Below are 22871 nucleotides of genomic sequence, written 5' to 3'. Positions count from 1 at the left end.
TTTTGCAGCTCAAATAGTTCCAACCATACTATTCTTGAACTGTTTCACTACCTGTTTGCTTTGCAGCTCAACTAGTTCCAAACATACTAGTTCCAAGCATACTAGTTCTGAACTACTTCACTATCAGTTTGTTTTGCAGCTCAACCAGTTCCAAATATACTATTTCAGAACTACTTCACAATCAGTTTTCTTCACAGCTCAAATACTTCACTATCAGTTTGCTTTGCAGCTCAACTAGTACTATACATACTAGTTCTGAACTACTTAACCAGCAGTTTATTTTGACACTCAACTAGTACCAAACATACTAGTTCTAAACTACTTCACTACCACTTTGCTTTGAAGCCCAACCAGTTCCAAATATACTAGTTGGGAACTATTTAACCACCACTTTGCTTTGCAGCTCAGCTAGTACCAATCAAACTAGTTCGGAACTACTTACCCACCAGTTAGCTTTGCAGCTCAACTAGTACCAAGCATACCAGTTCGGAACTACTTAACCACCAGGTAGCGCACCAGAACAACAGGTTATTGGCTCCTTCAATATTTATACTCATCTAATACGCATGGCCTGCATTCTTAAAGTTCGAATAATTCTTAATTTTTCTAATCAAATATATTTGCGGAGGTGTATGCAGCTCTAACTGTCTATATTGCAACTGGACCAATTCTAGGCACTCTCACACTAGTATGACTTTTTCCACTGAATACCTAGACTAAAGTGTGGAATATCTCTACACTCACATATAAGTACTGTGATTACTTTAAATATAATATAATATGTAAATATATTATATTGTACACAAAAGGTGTATGGCAAGTGTGCAGAACTTGAGCGAATAATTAAGTGAGTGGATAATGAGGCAATTGAGGTTGTTTGCACAGAGTAGGCAGTGGAGGAGGGGTGAATGCGTGTTAAATTGCGAAAATGACAATCGTACACCCCTACCACTCGTCCGCTCATGCCAAATCGGTTGTTGGTTTAAGTGTATTTTGCGCTGCTGACAGGCAATTATTTTTCGCGCTAGCTCTATGCCTCTGCAACTGCTGTGACCACTGCCCACTTACGCACGCAAGCATTTCATTGCACACTGTTCTACTTATAGTATTTATGTACATATTTACTTTTTCGCTATTTCTTTTTATTTTCGCGTAATTAAACATTCTTCGGATTTAATTACAAGCGCACTCAGGGAAGTGCGAGAGCTTTTGTGGCAAAGAGAGAAAAAAATTAAATATTTATTTATTATAGAACAAGAGAAAGAAAAAGAAATTGGAATGAGAAAATAAAAAATTTTATTAATTATTCAGAGTCGTCCCTTACCATAAATTTAAAATGTCTAGGAAAAGTTGATATTATCACAAAAACACACAGGTTAATACTGTAAATTATTTGTGTCTATTTATATAAATTCTCTTCGAAAAAAAATTTATTCATAAATATTTAATTCCAAGAAATCGCACATTTTCCATTAAACAACATTTCTTTTCTCTCCCTCAGCAGAAGCACCATCAAGGATGATTTAGGCACACAACGCGTGTACAAGAAGACCTCACCAAATTGTGTGCTCACCCTTTATTTGCCAACACGCGAGATTACCCTCTCTGGAAATAATCCAGCCATAGTACACGGCATTATCTATGTGGATCCGAAAGCAATACAGGGTTATCGAGTGTATGCACAGTTGACATTAACGTTTCGGTGAGTATTGATTGTGAATGGGCATAAGCTTTCAGCTTAAATGAGCTTTAACCTCAGAAAGAAAGCTTTCACCTTAAATTAGCTTTCACCTAAGTAAATAAACTTTCACCTTACCCGAATTTTCTCATGTAACAAAAAGTACCACTTGCATAATAATCAATCAGAAAATATAATAATTTGGATAAGAAGTTCACAGCGCTGATAAGCAATGTCTCAGCAAGTGAGCAATATCTCATTATATATACATTGCATCGGATCATATTATGCATTATGCAAGACGTTTCTGGACAGCTTTTTGCCTAGTGAAGCCACTGGGATGCCATAGCGCTCCATAAAGGAGCTAAAAGAGAAACGAGAAACTTCGATTTATTCTTCAGATCCACTAAGCCCAGGCGAAAAGTCAGAGCAGACGACCAAACAAAATGTCTGTTATTCATGAACCCAATACAGTATCGAATGCAGTTGATGATATGGACGTTGAAGATGAGACACGCATTATACAGGAGGATGATCATTGAAAACATCAATGAAGTCCTGCAAATCGTGGAAGTGGACCGCCATATGACCACTTATTCCATAGTACAAAAACTTAAGAATAGTCAGTAAATCGTGTAGAACAAAGAAAAAGAACCTGTTGGACCGTATTGTGGCTAGCGATTATTTATAGAAACATTCTTTTTGAAGGAAATGGTAACTGACGATGGATAAAAATACAACAAAAATAGCTTGAAAAGATTGTAGTAAAGTAAGCCAACAGAAACGATTGCCAAGCACAGAACTAGAAGTTTTTTTCTAGTTCTCGTGAAAAGTCGACTTGGCCAGTTGGCCGTCGGTGTGGGGCTTTAAAACGGTCTTCTAGTGTAGAGCCATGAATTTCGCCCGGTTTTTGAAGCACTGCAGAAGGGAAACAAAAAAATGTGTACTACCCATTTGTTTACCATTTGTTTACTTATTATTAATTATTACATTAAAAACTAACCGGAAAAAAAATAAAAATTACAAAATTATGCGCATCAAAGTAGGGGTCCAAAAAATAGAAGGTGGCCTAGCGTGCATGATTCCAATCCTCCTGGTGATCTGAATCGAACGGATTCTTAATTATTGAACAAGTTAGCGAAAATTTTTTCACAATATGGCTGCTATTTGAAAATGATTTTTTTTGTTTGCATATTTTTTCAGCAATCGGAATTTTTTTAATACTAAATGAAAAGTTATAGTTTCGAGCTAGGGTCATCCGATGTAGGAACTTATAAAGATCTTACCCCGCCAAATTTGAAGTAAATCGGTCTATTAGAACTCGAGATATCCTTACCGTCAGCTGCGTCAGTTGTTGTTGTCTGAAGTCCACCTTTCGGGCCCCTCTTCCTCACGCAACACTTTTGTTATACGCAAACAAAATTGTCGGATCTGGGGCTCAGAAAATCCAAGAATTATTGTTGAAAAGCCTCTCTATCCTTAACGTGTGACTGTTTGGTGCGGTTTATAGTCCGGCGGAGTAATTGGACCTTAGTGTTTCGAAAATGAAACTGGAGCAACAGTTACGGTGAATGGATTGCGCTATCGAGAGATGATTAACGATTTTTTATGGCCGGAATTGGATGGTGTCGATCTATTCAACAAGACGGCGCTACGTGCCACACAAGCATCGAAATCATTGGTATTTTACGGGAATAACGGGAATAGTCACCTGCCTTTCGTAGGCTACATAAAACTGCAGCCCAATAGTTTGCGCGGCTCGAAATTGACTTTGTAGCTATGCTCTGGTTCTATTCTTGTCTTATAATTTTATATACTTATAGAATCCAAATCTGCTTAAAACAATGTCGAAAAAATGTATCCGCCCAAATATACTCATAAGTTCAGCCCCTTGGCGCGCTGCGAAATTTAGTGCAAAATTTGCTAAATTCAATATTTACTAAACTCGTCTGCATTGCACAAGATCTCATCATTCATTTGCACTTGTCTACCGAAATAATTCATCTAATATTCAGTAAAATAATACATTCATGTATATAAATGCCCACATTATATTTGCACTCAGACTACTCGTACGAGTATAAGTGAGCCAATGGCTCAGTCAATCCCATTATCACTTTTCTGGTATCAATATTTACCCAATACTTCTTTCAACTTACTCCTTGTTGTATTGATAATTTGCATATATGTTTTATTCAAAGTTATCTACGCTTCATACTTTTTTCATATTTCAATTTTCCATCTTTACTCCACTATATTTCCACTTTTCCTTAACAACATTTTTCATTGCTTCAGTCTTCCATCTTCAGCTTAATCCATCTCAATTAAATAATTCACAAATTGTTTATGTTCTTTCTTTTCAATCAATATTCTGCAGTTATGGACGCGAGGATGAGGAGGTGATGGGTTTGCGTTTCTGCAATGAGGCCATCATGTCGCTGCATCAAGTCTGGCCGAGGAATGAGGAGCCTGCGCTTGAGTCGCTCAGCCCAATGCAGGTGAGTCCACACAGCAACAGTTTTTTTTGTATTTTTGTTTTAGCCACACACAACAACAGTTACATAGCTACTTGCTGTGTACGAGTATGTATGTTGTTGTTAAGTGAATTATTTACGTCAATGCAATCTTTTCAGTTGCGGTATTTTTCAATTTTCTTTGTTTTGATTTTTCTTGTCCTTGGTGCCGTACAAATTAATTCGTAATTTGTATATTATTTAAAATGCGCATTTTTTTCAAATTGTTTTGTGCTGAATATATGCACGTTGACTTGTGGTTTGAAAGGGATGGCAATTTGCTTCTTGCATAATTTATTCCCATAATATTTGCATTTGGGTAGTATTACAGAAAATTGTTTTCTTCAAGCTTTCGATTTTGCTGTTGCTGACTCACAATCCGTCTTGTGTTGCTTAGTGGAAGTCGAAATAGGAGCTAGTGTGGTAGATACTGACTTGTTGGCATATGAAGGCATGAAGGCACGATACTAAGCACCTATTCCATGGCCCATTCAACCAACTCCCCTAACACCACGCTCGCTTTGAACCCAACCCGTTCAAACAAAATGTCTCCTTGGCCTGCCGTTGGATGAGATATACGATGACGACCGGTCACTACACTACTGGCAGGGCTTAATAACCAGCTACAGCAACAAAAATAGCATACGTATTGACATGCAACATAAAACATTTATTATACAATTTTAGGAATTATACTGTATTAATAGCACTGCGAGAAATATATGCAGGGTAGCCAAGAGACTCTTACTAGATGCTTGAGAAGATTATTATTTATGTATTGTAATTTTTGATAAATTTGGAACCTTATATAGATAAAGCTAAGCAAAACTTAAGCGTGTTTGAGATATTCGATTTTGAAATTTATTTAGTGAAAGGATATATGAATTAATAAAAAGAGTCGATCAAATTTAACCCAAGCCCTGACAGTTCAAAATGCCGGCTTGCTAAATTTTGAATTTACTATACAGACAGACGACACACACAATTTACGACAAATTTGCAGTCAGAGTGCAAGCGAAGAGAGAGGCGAACATGAAGACATTGCGCAAGCCGTCGGCTTCAAACTAGCGGTACTATTTTCAAAGACAAATCGTTTGCTGTAAGGAATTATTACCATTTCATCTAATTGTTTGCAACAGTGAAATAAACGCGCATTACGTTTAAAAATTTACTAGCTGCAATATAATTATTGGGCATGGGAATAAGTTTCCGTCCTTTCATACCCAAAGCCACGAATTATTTAAACAACTAAATAATACAAGATAGTATGTGAAGTATGTCCCATTGGAAGCTACAACTTTACTCCATCTTTCAGGCAGCATACGGATTATTTGAGTACTTTTAACTTGATCCATTCATTGAGCCAGTTTCTGATGTTCTCGTAAGAAATGAACCGCTCTCCAATAAGAGCTGACTGCATTGATCGAAATAGAAGGTAATCCGAAGGTGCAGTGTCTGTGGAATACGGCGGATGGGGCAAGATTTCCCAAATCGGTCCCTCTAAATATTTCTAGACCGATTTAGCAACGTGGAAAATCCCGCGAGTCGGCACTGCAAAACCTTGTTGCTAGGGTAGAGCTGGCCATCGACAGGAGGGACTACGCTATGGGCATCTTTTTAGACATAGAGGGGGCGTTTGATAATACCACTTTTGACAGTATGTGTAACTCTGCTAGTAGGCACGGCGTAGACCGGGTGCTAGTAAATTGGATTCGTTCGATGCTGGCCCAAAGAATCGTTTCGGTGCGAGCAGAGGAAGATCTGCTGGTGTCATCTGGGGTTAATAGAAACTGCCCCCAAGGCGGTGTGCTATCTCCATTGATCTGGTGCATGGTAATCGATCCTCTACGCACAAGCATATGCGGACGATGTTGCTTGTTTGGTAACAGGCCCTTCGCTTATGAACATCTGCAAGAAAGTGCAGAAAACTCTGGATCGGATTGACACTTGGTGCTGTGCGAATGAGCTATCGGCAAATCCCGCCAAGACTGGTATTGTCCTCTTTACCAGAATGAGGAAGCTTGATGGACTCGTTCTGCCAAAGCTAAAAGGAGTCACAATCCAGCTATCCAAGGAAATTAAATATCTTGGAGTAATCTTCGATAGTAAGCTCCTATGGAAATCACACGTTGAAACAAAGACATCCAAAGCACTGACAGCTTTCTGGCAGTGCAAAGGTGTCTTTGGGAAAACGTGGGGTCTTTCTCCTAGCAAGGTTCTATGGATCTACACGGCTATGATAAGACCCATTATCACCTATGCATCAGTGGTCTGGATGAGTAGACTCTCTCTAGTGGGAGTCAGGAGGACCTTATCGCGACTACAACGCACTGTGGCCATCTGTTGCACCGGAGCTTTTCCGACTACTTCAGGCCCGGCACTAGATGCTCTGATTGGCTTACTACCACTTGATGCTTTCATCCAAGGAAAGGCCTTGAAGGCCATCTGCAGACCGAAACACAATGCGAACTGGTACGGCCCTTGTCCGGCATTGGAACACAGAGAAGGCATGGGCATCGATCCAACGCTTCTCTCCATGCCCCTTGACTCCATGCCATCAAGAGTCGTACTTGAAAATAGATACAGTGTAGTGGGAAGGCTCAGTTGTGGGAAGACTCAGAAAATGAGCCCGGCAAACACTGTTTTCGCATTTTTACGGATGGCTCCAGGACCGAGCATGGCTCCGGCTCTGGAGTCTACGTGGAATCCAGCGGGACAAAACTGCACTTTGCTCTTGGAATGCATGCGTCTGTGTTTCAAGCGGAGGTGTATGAAGTTCAAGAAGCGATGAAATTTTTTGTGGAAAAACGATGGAGAGGCAGATCTATATATGTCCGCAGCGACAGCTAAGCTGCGCTTATGGCCTAAAACAGCCCTCCAACCACATCAGGGGTAGTGAAGTCCTGTAAATCCAGGCTGAACTATGTCGGTACACATAATAGCCTGATGCTAACATGTGTCCCGGGACACATGGGTATCGCGGGTAACGAGGCCTCTGACTCCTTAGCTAAGATGGGCTCTGAGGCCAATTTCTTTGGCCCAGAGCCCGTTTTGCCACTCCCTTCTGCGGTCATCACAGCCACGGTTAGCAAATGGGTAACTTACACCCACAAGCGAGCTTGGCAGGCTGAGAGAGGCTGCAGATGGACTAAACTGATGTTACCTGTCATGTCCGATCGACAGTCGCAAACCCTTCTGTCATTAAGCAGAGGGGAGTGCAGACGGCTGGTTGGACTGATGACGGGCCACTTTCTGTGGGCGAAGCACATGGAAAGGCTGGGCATCTCAGACAGTGTACTCTGCCCAGCTTGTGAAGAGGAGGATGAGACGGCGGACCACTTCCTGTGTGTCTGCCCCGCCTTCGCTCGAATCAGGTTTGAGGTCTTTGGCACTGATGTGTTAAGAAGCGACCATCTTGGCATCTTGGCACCACAAGATATACTCAGATTTCTTCGGAGATCGGGTAGATTTAAAGAAAATTAAAAGGGAATCCAAGTGTAGTACAATGGACTTAATTAATGTCTGAGTGCTGCAGTTGCCAGTTGTCCCGACAAAAAAAATAAAAAACAAAAAATAGCAACGTGTGGCCTGGCGTTGTCGTGCAGCAAAATCAGTTGGTCCTATCTACCGTCCCTTTCTGCCCGCTTTTCTTTGAGAGCTCGATTCAAACGCATTAGCTGTAGTCAGTAACGATGGTTTAAGGAGTTCATAATAGATGACACCCTTCTGATCCCACCAGATGCACAACATAACCATTTAACCATGAATATTTCCTTTCACTGTCGATGGACCTGGTTCACCTGGCAGGCTCCAACATTTTCTACGCTTCTTCTTAATTGGCGCGATAACCGTTTACGTGATTTTTGCCGTGTTAAATAAAGCGCAACAGACCTTTCTGTCTCGTGCTAACCGGCACCAAGTGAAGCCAAGTCCTTCTCCACTTGATCTTTCCAACACGGCCTCTTCCTCTGCTACCACCAGCTGATACCGCATCGAATACTTTCAGAGCCGGAGCGTTCCTATCCATTCGGATGACAACGAAGCCGCCGGATCTTTATTCGCTGCGCTATATCTATGTCGTCGTAAAGCTCATACAGCTCATCGTTCCATCCCCTGCGATACTTGCCGTCGCCAACGTGCAAAGGTCCACAAATCTTCCGCCGATTCTTTCTCTCAAACACTCCAAGGGACACCTCATCGGATGTTGTCATCGTTCAAGCTTCTGCGCCATACGTTAGGACGGACATGATGAGAGTCTTGTGAGTGTTTGTTTTGTTCGTCGAGAGAGGACTTTACTACTCAATTGCCTACTTAGTCCAAAGTAGCACTTGTTGGCAAGAGATATTCTACGTTGGATTTCTAAGCTGACATTGTTATAGTCGAAGTGTCTTACAACCTCGAAATGATAACTGTGATGTAGGTGTGCCCACTATTTGTTTAATAACAGAAAGTACTTCGTTTTGTCCTCGTTCACCAACTGACCCATTCACTTTCCTTTTTTATCCAGTTTCGAAAAGCCAGAGCTATCAGCGAGGTAGTTAAGGCCGATGATATCAATATCATCTTTCCAGCATCAGGTTAAAGAAGTCACACGATAGAGAGTCACCCTGTCTGAAACTTCGTTTGGTATCAAACGGCATGGAGAGTTGCTTCCCAATTCTGACGGTGCTGCAAGTATTGAACAACGTCATTGCCGCTATTCTTACCTCATCATGGTCGGGTAGCGGAGCGACTGTCTCGTCGTCAAAGACTGGGCTATCGGTATCTTTACATTCTCGGTGGCATGCGCAGTTGTCTCTATTTAGCATTTACTGACAAATCGAAGAGCGTAAGGCAAGGTTGTCCCCTGTCGCCCCTTCTCTTCGCCATCGTCCTAGACGACTTCATAAGCCAATTGGCCCTACACAAATGAATCATCGTATGCAGCTTCACCAGACAGCTTGAAATGCAAGCGAATGCGGACAGACTAGTCACGAAGGCTATGAGAGTCAACCACAACAAAGCAAGGCATATAATGGCTGACGTGTGCTCGCTGGAATTTGTCGAAAGCTTCCGCTACCTCGGCTGCGCTATCACGACAGACGGCGGAGAAGATTATGATGCTAAGATTAAACAAAGCAATATGGGCGAGTTCATAACTACACAGACGATTTTTCTTATGTGTACGCAAAGTTTGTCAGCTAGCGAATTTGACGGAAATACCTTTGATTTGACATTTATTCATAAGCTTCTACAGCGCATTGAAATTGTGATAAAAAGGTTATCAAAATCAGTGCCTGGTTAAAAGTTGCATGCGCCTTCGTGGCCATTCCTGACTCATTTGACTTGTCAATTGACTTCGTAAAAAAGCAAAAATACTTGAGAGTGAAACGGAAAAATGCACGAGAGATCCATCAACTCCCTTACATTCCAAACAAGTCACTGTTTAGCGTAAGTTTTGGCCCAGCAATATCATCGATCTTTATTTATTCGAGGAAGCGTAAGGAGTTCACTGCGCTCACTGACAATGGTGATCTTTAGCGGATGATAATAAAAAAAGTTTAGTGATCTAAGATATCACGAAGTATACTAGTACTTGGGGTCATACCACTTTGTCGGCACAATATTCTTTGTCACTACTTCTATTTCTAATATGGAAGTTGAAGCTTCAATAAAGTGGAGGTTTAAGCCGCATGCCACAGCTTGCCTTATTGCAATTAAATATTTAATTATTAGCTTTACATAAGCGCATATATACAGCACCCACAAGTCACTGCCGCCAGTCACATACAATCAAGAGACTTCACATTTTATTCATTATTTTAGACAATTATAGGAAATGTACGGAAATGCATACAGCAAGCGTAAAAGAGTGAATTGGAAAAAACAATTAAAATTATTAATTATTATCTTATGAGTTTCTCTTTAACAATACAGGACAGAGTAGGCGTCAAACAGCTCAACTTAACAGCAACACACAAGCGGGCATTAACGCCTACGCAGTAATTCAGCTACGGCTCGGAAGCGAAATGATATCCATTTCATACGAGTTTCTACGAACTTCATTCAACAAATTCTACGTCCCGAAGCAGAACACCAGAAACAAGCAAACAAAGCATTAAAGCAATGCTGACAGCGACACCAGCAGGATGAGCGAAAAATTTATAAATAGTGAGGGTGAATGTGTGGGGGTGTGTGTGTATTTGTATCGAAATTCATTTGTGTCAATTCTAATAAATCTATGTTCATATTTGCTTAATTAGTTACTCGTTGGAGAAAAGCATTAACATTTCTGACTTTTAGAATCAACTGGCACAACTGTTGATTTGTGCCGTTCAGCATCATTGCAATATTACGAGGGTGCTGCTTACTGATTGTTTAAATGAACTCGAAGACAATCGCAAGCTAAGATGATGATGGGCGGTGCTTAAGTAGGAGGTGTGATTGCATTGAATATAATTATGAATGTTTTGAATGCTTGAGATGAGCTAGACGCCTATGTGAGTATGCGGATTTTATTTGTATGTATGTATGCGTAGCTATCATTAACAGCGCGGCGATAGTGTTACAAATATTTAGCATGGGCGTTGAGTTGCTGGTAACTGATAGGCAATTAATGATGAATGATATCAGTTGTATTGTGCAGTGTGTATGTGTATGTGTGTATTATGTATTCTATACATAGCAAACATATGTACATACATATAAACATATAGAGACGTATTCAATTATGGGTATACTCATTAATGTACTCGGTAAGAATTTTGCCAACGAAATTATAATGTAGTGGAGGCTAGTCACAGTGGGATAAAAGTAGAAAAAAATTCATGCTTGAATTTAAGAAAGAAAAGAGATTTTTTATTAAAATTGGTAAAACAATAAATTTTGAATATTATTGTAACCCTTTAGGCCAGTTGAAGGAAAAAAATCGTGAACAAAGACTCAATTTGCAAGAGAAAAAAATTAGTTTTCCTCAGAACTATCCACCGTGGTATAAACGCATTTTACCAATGGCAAAAATCCAGAAAATTTTATTTCGAATTGTTGGAACATCCACCAAATTCATCAGAGTTGGCCACTCGCGATTTCTATCTGTTTCCAAACCTAAAAAAATGCATGCGTGGTAAGTGTTTTTCATCCAATGATGAGGTCATAACAACTGTGGAGGGTATATTTGAAATTCTCACTTCAGGAGGATAGAATTCATAAATTGAAATCTCGTTGGCACAAGTATATTGATGTTCAGGGAGGTAGGTAGGTAGGTATAGTGAATTGACACACCTAGGCCTGATGTAAGCCCATTGTGATACCACCTGGGCTGTCCCCTCTCCCCACTCTACATTGTCCTCATTGATCCAACCTATGGCTTTAATATATCTAACAAGGCTTGTTATTTTTATATTGCCTATTTCTGCCAAGTTATTCAAAGAGCTGTTTCCTAAAATATTGAACCTTCTTCTATCCACAGCCATGCACCCGCATAGAAAGTGTTCTATAGTCTATACTGGCATGCCGGCGAATCAGACAATTCCCTATTAGAACACGCCAAGAAGATTTCTCATGTTCATTCTGTTCAGTTTCAACAGTCGGTTTGTGCGGTCCATGTTCCTTTCTGGTCACGTCATTCTGCTTGTTGCCCAGGTCAGGAACTGAGACCATAGCCCGTTGGCAGCTCTGATAGTGTGTTTGCCTATAAGCATCATACAAGTTGTTCGCTTTGTTTTGTTGGATCGGTAATGTGATACCCAATCTCGCTAGTTCATCTGCTTTGCAGTTACCTGCTATGTCGCTGTGATGCGGCAACCAGAGCAGGTTTATTGTAAAGTACTGTTTCATGTTCATGTTCGGGGAGGTTATACTGAATAATAAAATATATTTCAAACCATAAAAACATGTTTTTCTTTTAAATCTCTTCTCCTAAATCTTTTTTCCTAAGTAAAATTACACCTCGTACTAAGTTTCAGCAAAATCTGAGCAGGTTCACTATTTTTGCCCACAGATTACATGGCGACGTTACACTGTGCGTATACGCGCTCAATTGAATAATAAACTCCCTTCATTAGCACACCAACCGCATGTGGTTGGTCGTCATTTCTGAAGGTTATAGGTTCCTACTGTTGGCACGTGAAATACCTGTGACCTCTAAAGGTTAGAGCGAACGGAGGAATGTTTTTTGTTCAAGCAAAAGAAGTTTCCGTAGCATTCTAGGCCGCTCCTCATGAACGAAAAATGGTAAAATAATTTATGTTTTATTCGAGCGAGATCCACTGTCCGTCACTAGCGGCCCCTTGTGGCACGCCTTATGTACTGCGGGACAATTCAACAAAGCAATTACCAGAAATATTTAGTAAAAGTACAGAGATGTCTACCTCGAGTCGGAGTCACGAAAATACAAGACAGTTTTGTGCTAGACTCATGAAGTAAACAGCTTTTAACTAAAAAAGTGGCAGCAACTTCCATGCCATGATAGGAGCTAAGTAACCGCAAAAGCCACCGTGACGCCCTTTTACTTCACCTGACTGAGCAGAATTCATAAAGAGGGCAGAATACAATAAATTATATGTTGCTCAAGAAACAACTAATTCTCAGTACTGGGGTGAGAGGAGCTTGAAAAAGAGCTGCTATTTGCAGGATACCACCGAAAAAATGGGGAGTGAAGGGGGTAGATGTTGATACCCAACCTGCCGAGTTAATGATTTGGTTTCATCTACCCTGATCTGAGGGTTCATCTACCCTCATCGGACAGAGACAAAGTGATTGTTAGAGACAATTTGATTGTAACGACATTTCTCACAGAAATACTTGTACTATTGGCCTAGTCTTAGCATCCACCGGCGGTCTAAACCTCTACCGTCCAATGTTGGAGAAACGTGTTTGGAGTATTTTCGGCCTGATCACGAGATTAATACTCTTAAATAAGTTCCTCAGCATAATAGAGGCAAGGGACTTAGAGTTATGTAAACTAGGCCTAGAAGAGACAAGACTGCGTTCTATGACATGTGTGAATATCCCGTCTTCGGATGAGTACGGGAGACACGTCTTTCGAAGAGACGATCCACACGGACTCCGATCCCACGAAGCTCTTCTTGATGGACTTTCTTTATTTTACAAAATCGACGTTCTCTTGGTTGCGTATCAGAGGCTTTGGAAACGTCAGGTCCGATTTGAGTATAGTGACACTATAAACTTCAGGGCAAGGTATCAAAAAATTGTGTAAATCACAAAAAATGAGTTAACACTGTCAGCATATGTCTTATTCCTTTAGCCTTATTCTTTTTGCTTGACTGGACTGGCTTATCTTTCTGGGTTTGTTTATTTTTCTGAATAACTTTCTACCAGTCCTCATCTTTTTTCTCTAGGAGCCCATTTTTGTTTTCACTAGATTCTTTTGACTTGGATTTCTTACAGCTATCGGAAGAAGCTCCACTGCTTGTCGCTCGCCTTGTGTTGCCGCTCACTTCTGTTGGTTGAGTGGCACTGCTCTTGCGGTGATTTGAGATTGTCATTTCGTCTTCTGCAGCCTTCCACGAATGCCTGTAGGTCAGCGTTACATCTTACAGTTCAGCCATTTTGGATACTCCAACTTTGATTTCGTTGTTCTTGTTTTTATGTTGTATAGCACCGTATAGTGGCCGCCGTAGCCGAATGGGTTGGTGCGTGACTACCATTCGCAATGCACTGAGAGAATGTCGGTTCGAATCTCGGTGAAACACCAAAATTAAGAAAAACATTTTCCCCTCGGCAGGCAATGGCAAACCTCCGAGTGTATTTCTGCCATGAAAAAGCTCCTTATAAAAATATCTGCCGTTCGGAGTCGGCTTGAAACTGTAGGTCCCTCCATTTGTGGAACAACATCAAAACGCACACCACAAATAGGAGGAGGAGCTCGGCCAAACACCCAAAAAGGGTGTACGCGCCAATTATATATATATAGCACTTATGACCAGCATGTCCTATCTCCATCCTCCTCATTTGTGTGATCAGATCGAGTCGACGAGGTTTTTCAATTGCGTCATTGACACGCTCTTTCTGGTAGCGGGCGTTTCTACAGGCCAATTGCTGGGTGGGAGTGATGCGCTATTCTACGGCTGCATGAGTGCTGGTTGGCATTTGCAGCCCTGATTATGGCCTTCCAATGTTGATACTGACTATCAGCTATTGGGACGATACTCCTGATAAGCTATGACGTTTTGGAGCTTAGTTCGACCTGATCCGCTTCCAGATGCATTCAAAATTCGTGCATTCTTTACCGGTGGAGATCTTAATAGCAGGCTGCTTCTTCTAAAGGCTCTTGGACCTACGTCGGTCTCATTTCGTCTATCTTTGCTTCCTTCATCTATTGTTTTAAGTTATTCATTTTGATTGGGTGCCAACTTCAAGCCGCTATCTTCCGATGAAAATGCAATTTCCCTAAAAAACCCCATGGTTGTCTATGCGTGTAGAAATGCCATGCAAGGATTGACTTTATACTTCATTGGCAATAGAGTTCAGAGGCAAAACAGGAACTTGTAAGGATTTTTCAACTGAGCCTTCACCAGCAATTTAATGGTGAAGTAGGACGAACGTACCTGAAGACTTGCCAAAGTTTTAACAGGACGTGGGCGCTACAATATTACCCCGGGAGCCATTTCAGCAAGATGTCACTCTTGTTTACTAAGGTCTCAGAATACTGCAGCAATCAGCGACCCTCTCACGTTATCAGGTATCCAGTGGCTGCTAGAGTCCCAGTATCCAGGGAGTGCCTGAGCTAGTCTAGGAGGCCGTGAGCTGCTTGATATGTACTTTCAAGGATCATGCTGGGCATTTCCAGGTTAACGCCGGTCCGGCCTTGTAGTTGCACACCCACTTCCCTAACGAAAGGGAACATAACCATAATTTAAGTTCTTTGTTAGGAACTCGATGAAAATTACACGAAAACGCCATTGTTTATTTTATATTTTTCAACTGCTTTTATCAAATATTTACTTCCTGTTTAATTTCTTTTGTTCTCTACCTTTTACTGTTGAATAATTTTAATTCATTGAAAAGCATCAACTCAATGCAACACTTTTTTCACTCCATTACAGGAAGCCTTAGTCAAGCGTCTCGGCGATGGTGCGCACCCATTCACACTCACCTTAACCCCACAAGCGCCACCAAGCGTACAATTAGTGCCGGCAAAACGTTACTTTGGCGCACCAATAGGCACCAGCTACGATGTGCGTTGCTTTATAGGTAAGTGGAGAGTAAAAACAATTGAAAAATAGAATGGAGGATTCTAGAAACTGAATTGCAAAAAAATTTAAAATAATAAACATATCGAGCGAACAGAGAAAGACAGAGCAAATTGGATCTAATAAGTAAAGGAAAACCTTAACTTTCAGGGAGGCAGTTAGAAAAAATTAAAATTTCAAAGAAAATTGAACGCAATAGGTTTAAAAATTAAAAAAAAAAAAATTTGAAATACCAACACTTCTTGGACATCAAAAGTAATTATAGTAAAACGTATTCTGAGAAAAAAAGTGCGAAATAAAAAAAAAAAACCCCTTTGAACACTCATTGCACAAAAAGGGCTCTAATGAATACAAGGACACATAAATATATCCTTCGTGGAAGATACTAACCGTATTAGAACTGCGCGCAAAGCACTAAACGAATCAAAGGATGCGAGGTCCAAGGGAAAACATGAATTAAAAATGCACAAGTGAGAATATGTTCGCGCTTTGCCATAGCCGGTAGTGGAAAGATCTCAGTGCTGCTAAAATCATTGATATTTACTTTTTTCCACCTCACACTCACACTCACACGCATACTATTTACTATTGCATTTGTCATCCGCATATATGCATAACATTTTTCTATTAGTTTTACCTTCGCGCAATTTTATTAAACCGGAAATTGAATATCCTGTGCGCAGGTAACACATCACTCAACACGCTGCCACCGCCACCACAGTTGATAAACGGAAATCCGTTTTACTATATCGACGCACATATTTTTGCACCCCTTAACGCACTTACAAATGTGATTGTGGTTGTGTTGGTGCGCGATATGTGACACTCACGTCAAGGCCGTCACTATCATAATGGAATTTACCTATTCCCTTTGCTCGTTCACGAAAATCGTTACAACTTTGCAGTGTAGAAGCAGCAATACTACTCACGCACACAGCAACAGACAAGTTGATGGCTCTGCTAAATGCGCATAATCATTTGGAAATATTTGTAAAATGTATTTCAATTTATAAAGCGTTTAATGCTAGTTTTTGGAAATAAGTATATTTCGCAAAAGCAAAACTAGAACTATAAAAAGATTTTATAGTAAATCTAAGAAATTACACTGTGTAACAAAAAAAAACTATATATACTTTTATAGACCTAGCACAACTTGTAGGTATAGAAAAACTAAGAACAATGACATGGGGGAAATTTCCAATACACCCACAAAATCTCATTTTATGGCCAAAAAACCGTTTTTCAGTAGGTTTATGTGAACAATCACTCCTAGCTTCGCCAATTTCCATCCGATTTCTAATTTTGTTTTTTAGTTCGAAAGAACAAAAACATTTCATTTTCATTTCATCATTTTTGCAGAACAATTGGCTCCCGTGATTTGCGGTTCGTAGTAAAGGTCAAAGGTGGTATACGAGTACGTACTCTTATGTATACATATCTACTCCCATAAATATCATGCATCTATAATAACGCATCAAAGCACTCCCTAATTCCTATTCAGCGTCAGTTATACCTACATACATACCAAATTAGTAAAAAAACAAAAAACAAATCTTAAAACTCACACAACTCTATGAATTTTCCTCCAATTACAATATAATATAGCTTATTTAAAGCAAAATTAAATTTACTACAATAATAGTATACTAAAAAAAGTCCTCAATATCGGATAATATCGTAAAAATGATGTCAAAGTTGCAAAAATGGAGAAAAAAACCAAAAATTTCAAAAAGTTACAACTCGTCAAGTTACAATCTCGTCAGTTTTCAATTTAAAAAATTATGAACACACTGTCAAAAAGCTTGTTTTTGTTCTTTCGAACTAAAAAACAAAATTAGAAATCGGATGGAAATTGGCGAAGTTAGGAGTGATTGTTAACATCAACCTACTGAAAAACGGTTTTTTGGCCATAAAGTGAGATTTTGTGGGTGTATTGGAAATTTCCCCCATGTCATTGTTCTTAGCATTTCTATACCTCCAAGTTGTGCTAGGTCTCCATAAGAGTATAATATCACTGTCGCACAGAGTTATTTGATGATATCAAAATGTTCAACCCAAAACAAAAATATTGTTCACATGTATTTAGGAAGCCTATCCTAAAAGGTAGTAATATGTTAAATATAAGCTCCGAATTCGCCATATAAATTTAGCAGGTGACAGATGATAGATGACAGCGGACAAAAGCACATATATGACATATAACAAATGACAGAAGAGAGAAAGCATGACACTGATTTCTTGAAAGATTTGATTTTTCGATAAAATTTGATACAGGAAATCTGACAGCTGTCAGCTAACTCTATGACAAATGGCCAACAATAAATATGTAATGAACAAGATGAGGAGTAGATGATCCGATTATTAAAGTTGATCAAGCTTTAGGAAAATTTTACAAATGAAAGCTGACATCTGACAAATTACCAATTAAATGTATGCAATGAGCATGACAAAAGCGCAGATATCATGGGTATGTTTATTTAAATTAAGTTATAATTTTGCAAAATTTTACAAACTTAAGCTGTCAACAGACAGCTGTCACATAGTATATATACAGGGTGGGCCATATAGCGTTTGCTTTTTGCACCACCTATTTTTTTGAGAATAGTAACACAAATGACATGTCAAATGTGTTCATAATTTACTTAAACGTTTGACATTTACGAAATGGGACGCTATACGCTTGAACAAAATTGGGAAATATTGAAAACCTATTTCCAAAGTGGTGAGTCTTCTTCTTCTTCCGCGGTTACAGTAAATGGTGAGCGTTACCGTGACATCCTCAACGAGTTGTTTCCAAAAATTGAAGAGGCTGACATGGACGGCATTTGGTTTCAACAGGACGGTGCAACTTGTCACACTGCCAAAGTTACACTCGAACTTTTGGCTACCGTTTTTGAAAACCGAATAATCAGCCGAAATTCCGATATCAATTGGCCGCCTCAGAGCTGTGATTTAAGCCCGTTGGACTATTTTCTGTGGGGAGCCATTAAGGACAAATGCTATGCGAACCATCCAGATGCGATTGATGTTTTAAAACACGAAATCGAAATTGCCATTCATGAAATTGGAGCCCAAACAATCGAAAATGTGGGTAAAAATTAGGTTGATCGAATGGCCTTCTGTAAAGCCAGTCGTGGCAGTCATTTGAACGATATTATTTTTCATTCATAAATCACAATGTTCAATCCTCAAATTAAAAAAAAAGTTTGGAAAAATATTGATTAGTTTTTTTTTATAGCCAATTCAAAAGGCAAATTTTACATGGCCCACCCTATATTAGCAATAGTGAGCTCGATGAAAGCGCAAATCGTATAGGTTACGTATATTAAGTGATTATTATTATTATTATGAAAGAATAAATAAGTTGACACTTCTGCATTTCAAACCAAACTGTGTAAAAGAAATCGTACAGCTCTCAACTGACAGCGGGCACCTCATATATAACACATAAAAGCCTAGAGCAAGGAACTTAAGATCAAGCAATAAGTTACGTAATAATCATTAAAAAATAAGATGACTAGATGGTATTAATTTGGATACTTTTGTACAATGACAACTGGTGTGCGACATTTAAAAAATAAAACGTGAAAATTTTCCAATACATATGAAATATCGATAATTACTTAAGCTCGGTGGTACATTTCAGTACTTCAAAAGAAACTTCGCAAATAACAACTGACAACTGCCACATGACACAAGACATATAAGAAGTGATAAATATTAAATGACTTAGGATAAATAAAAACCGCAGATGTTATTAGTCCACTTACTTAAATTTATTTGCTTTTGGCATTTCAAACAAAATTTTAGAAATGAAATAGGATGGCTGACACATGACAAGTGACACATGACCAATAACAAATGGCCGATAATATATAAATTAAAAAAGAGAAAAGCTGTCATAATATGTTCGTTTCCACTACGACTTTTAGGAAAAAAACTTTAAATCTGCCAGCTAACACATGACACGTACCAAATGACAAATAACCAATGATTAATGACTAATGATTAATGACTTATGACTAATGATTAATGACAGATGACTAATGACTAATGAAATAAGCAGATGCCATAAGCCCACTGCCTAAGTTTTTTGACACCTCTGTATTTTAAATAAAATTTTACAAATGAAATCCGACGGCTGGCGCATGATAGGTGATACATGACCAATAACAAATGACTGATAATAAACAAAAAGAAAAGCTGTCATAAGATGTTCGATCACACTTTGTCATTTTAGAAAAAATATATATACCTTTAACCTAACAGCTGACATAAACACACAGAAAATGACAAATGACGAATGAAATTGACAGATGCCATAATTCCACTTACTTCAACACGTTCAAACTTCTAAATTTCAAATACAATTTTACAAATGAAAGCTGACAGCTGACAGCTGATCGATGATAGTGTGTTCGATCACACTTTGTCATTTTAGAAAAAATATATATACTTTTAACCTAACAGCTGACACATGACACACAGAAAATGACAAATGACGAATGAAATTGACAGATGCCATAATTCCACTTACTTCAACACGTTCAAACTTCTACATTTCAAATGAAATTTTACAAATGAAAGCTGACAGTTGACAGCTGATAGATGACATATAAAAAATCCTCTCGAATGAATAAAAAGGTCGGATGCAATTAATTTGATTATTTAAGCTCGGCAACATTGGAAGGGTTAAAATAAAAAAAATAAAAAAAATAAAATAAAATCAAAGAGAAATTTGGCGCCCAATAGCTGACAGCTGACACATGACACAAATTGATCAGATTTTATTGCTTATTTACAAATAATGTAGAAAATACATGCTGACTCAAAACAGATAAAGATAAAATTATAAAATCTAATATATCTAGATATATTTACAAGTATTAAAAAAAATTGTTTTAATTAAATATTTTTTAATATATTTTTTTTAACTTTTTGTTTTATAAAAATATTGTTTTATTTTTTAGTGATAGCCCTGGCAGCTATTGCTCCGTAGTCAATTTTTAGCAAGTTAATTTATTTAATTTTGTTAATAAATTATAAAAACAATAATATTTTTGGTTCATTTCTTTACTTATTTGTTAATTTTTTTTTTTATTTATTTCTTTCTTTTTTATTATCATTTTTTTATAAAAAATATAATTCATTTTGCAACAAACAACATTTGAATCCAAGTTTCAATTTTTGTACAGAATTTATAAAAAATCGATAAAATTTAAAACTTTTTAAGCCAAATAGAAAAAAAATTACGCCCTCAGTTTTATGTTTCAGCATAAAAAAGTGCAACATATTAAGTGGCTTTCGTTGATTTCTGATTTTTAATTGTTTCTCCTGATGACACATTTTCTGCATTTAAAAAAATTCCCACTCGTTATATGGAGAAAATGCGCAACACCATCAAGAAAAATAAAATCAGAAATCAACGAAAATTTTGAGCTACTTAAAACTTGCACCTTATGGAACTAAAATTTATTAAGCCGTGAAACTGCATATCCTAATTTTTTTTTTCATTCTGAATAAAAGTGTGCAATTTTCATGGAATTTGGATGAGAATCAGATTTATATAGTTTTTGTTATGGAATGTAATATTAAAAAAAAATATAATTGAATGAATTTAAAAATATATAGTCACATCTTATGAATAAGCGATAGTCTTGTCATTTTAAAGTAAATGTGAGAAATGACAATTGACAAATGAGAAATGAGAATTGACAAATAAAAAGAAACTATAGCATAACTAAGGTTACTTAGCATAAAAAAAAATGAAGATTTGCACTTCGACTTTAGGCACCTTTTTACTACCTAAATTCAATATAACCTTAGCCTTCCAAACAAAATTTCACATAACACATAACAAAACACCAAAATCAAGTGAAAACTGAAAATTTAATATAAATAAAAACATAACGTAGCTTCTCTCAGAAAATACTCATGCATTTTTCATTTCATTCTTTTCTGTATTGAATTTTCAAAAATCCACAACAATATTTATGCAATAACACATGGAAGTCTCGCTCCACAAATCCAAAGCATTGAATTCTGCAAAATCTATCGACTCACTACTACCACAAAAAATTCTGATACAAACAAAAATATTTATAAGTGCATAAATTGCTCGCAGTTTCCAACCAAATAGTCAGCTTAACTATAACTAACGTCAAACGTACCCACCCACTGCGTGCACTTGCCATTTAATAGCGCGCGGGATCATTGATAAAGCAGCATATCAATCAAATACGAAAATCGGTGCAAGGTAGGGAAGAAAATTTTATTAAATATAGTTTCAAATATGCGCAGCTATTCATACTCATACATGAATTTACGTAGTAAGAAACAAAAAGAATGCTTAGGAAGCTTTCAATGGAAATGGAATTGAGTAAAAATGAAAGCTGGAAATACTAGGAATACTTTATCAGCTGACGAAACAATAAAAACCACAAAAAAGCTGCAAGGGTGTAGATATAGCTTTCTAACTCACCACCTTTAAGGAGATTTTTTGATTTGGGCTGATGGAGGAGTTGTATAGCATTCCTTTGGCAAGCAGCTGAATCGATATCAAAGTGATCGCAAATTCTTTTTTCTATGAATGGCAGAAGGTAGAAGAGGAGTTGTCAGTAAGTAGACAGATAAATTTATCAGACTTAAGTGTGGTATCTAGTATGAAAATGATTCTTGATGAAAATAATTATTGGTTTGGTTAAAAATTGGGGCTTGCACAGAGATCTTTAAATACCTGTGGTCAGTGAAAAAACAAAATTGCAGAAAAAATTATCTGAAAACAGTTGCAAAATACTGCTCCTACTACTCTCGCACACCCAATCGGCATATCGCTCCTGCAATCACGTGATCACTCCCCATTAGAAGCAGATATTTAGATCAAAAATATCCCACTTAGTAGTTAGGTTAGTTTAGCTAAGATGGTTGCCCATGCGAGAACCTACTCACTAGGACGAATATACAAAACATCGTACGTTGACATCATTGTGAGGGGAGAAACACAGGAAAGAAAATATAAGGGAGAAGTGGTAATGTTTAATGGTTATGGAGAAGAAGATTGAATCATGGCTTTCGCTGTTATTGTTCTTGTTGTTGTACCAGCATGAGCATTCCTCTTAGATATACAGGGAGTGCTGCTGAAGTGACAGTCCTTGGTCGGATAAAAATCCGGGTCATTCCGATTATGTAGAGCCGACTGTCCCGGGAACAAAGGTCGGTAGCATTAACCGCTTCTTACTACTGATCAAATTCAATAGGTGTGTGTATCTAGACCTGCCGTATCTGCAGGTGTAGCAAACAATTTAGAGCAAAGATGTCTGAATCTCAGTCCAGCGAGAACAGGGCAGCTGAGCAAAAGACGCTGAGTTAATTCCATCTCATCCTCCAAACACCCACAAATTAATCTTAGAATTTCTCTCGAGCACCACCGATCTAGCCATGCTCTGAGGATCTTGCGACATTTTACGTACGCACACTAATCCATGACTC

The 22871-nt window shown here is 38.3% G+C and overlaps 1 protein-coding gene across 1 annotated transcript in view; it reads left to right on the top strand.

Moving 5' to 3' along the window:
- LOC128857694 (uncharacterized) overlaps nt 1-22871 on the top strand; it is a 166427-nt gene that overhangs the window by 75886 nt on the left and 67670 nt on the right. The window contains exons 3-5 of the mRNA XM_054093440.1: nt 1505-1702; nt 4056-4176; nt 15237-15384. Of these exons, the coding sequence (XP_053949415.1) occupies nt 1505-1702; nt 4056-4176; nt 15237-15384 (467 nt within the window). The remainder of the gene's footprint in view (nt 1-1504; nt 1703-4055; nt 4177-15236; nt 15385-22871) is intronic.

The sequence above is a fragment of the Anastrepha ludens genome, chromosome 3 (assembly GCF_028408465.1).
Source record: "Anastrepha ludens isolate Willacy chromosome 3, idAnaLude1.1, whole genome shotgun sequence".
In the NCBI taxonomy this organism is placed as follows: domain Eukaryota; kingdom Metazoa; phylum Arthropoda; class Insecta; order Diptera; family Tephritidae; genus Anastrepha; species Anastrepha ludens.
This window is presented reverse-complemented; position numbering and strand designations above follow the sequence as displayed.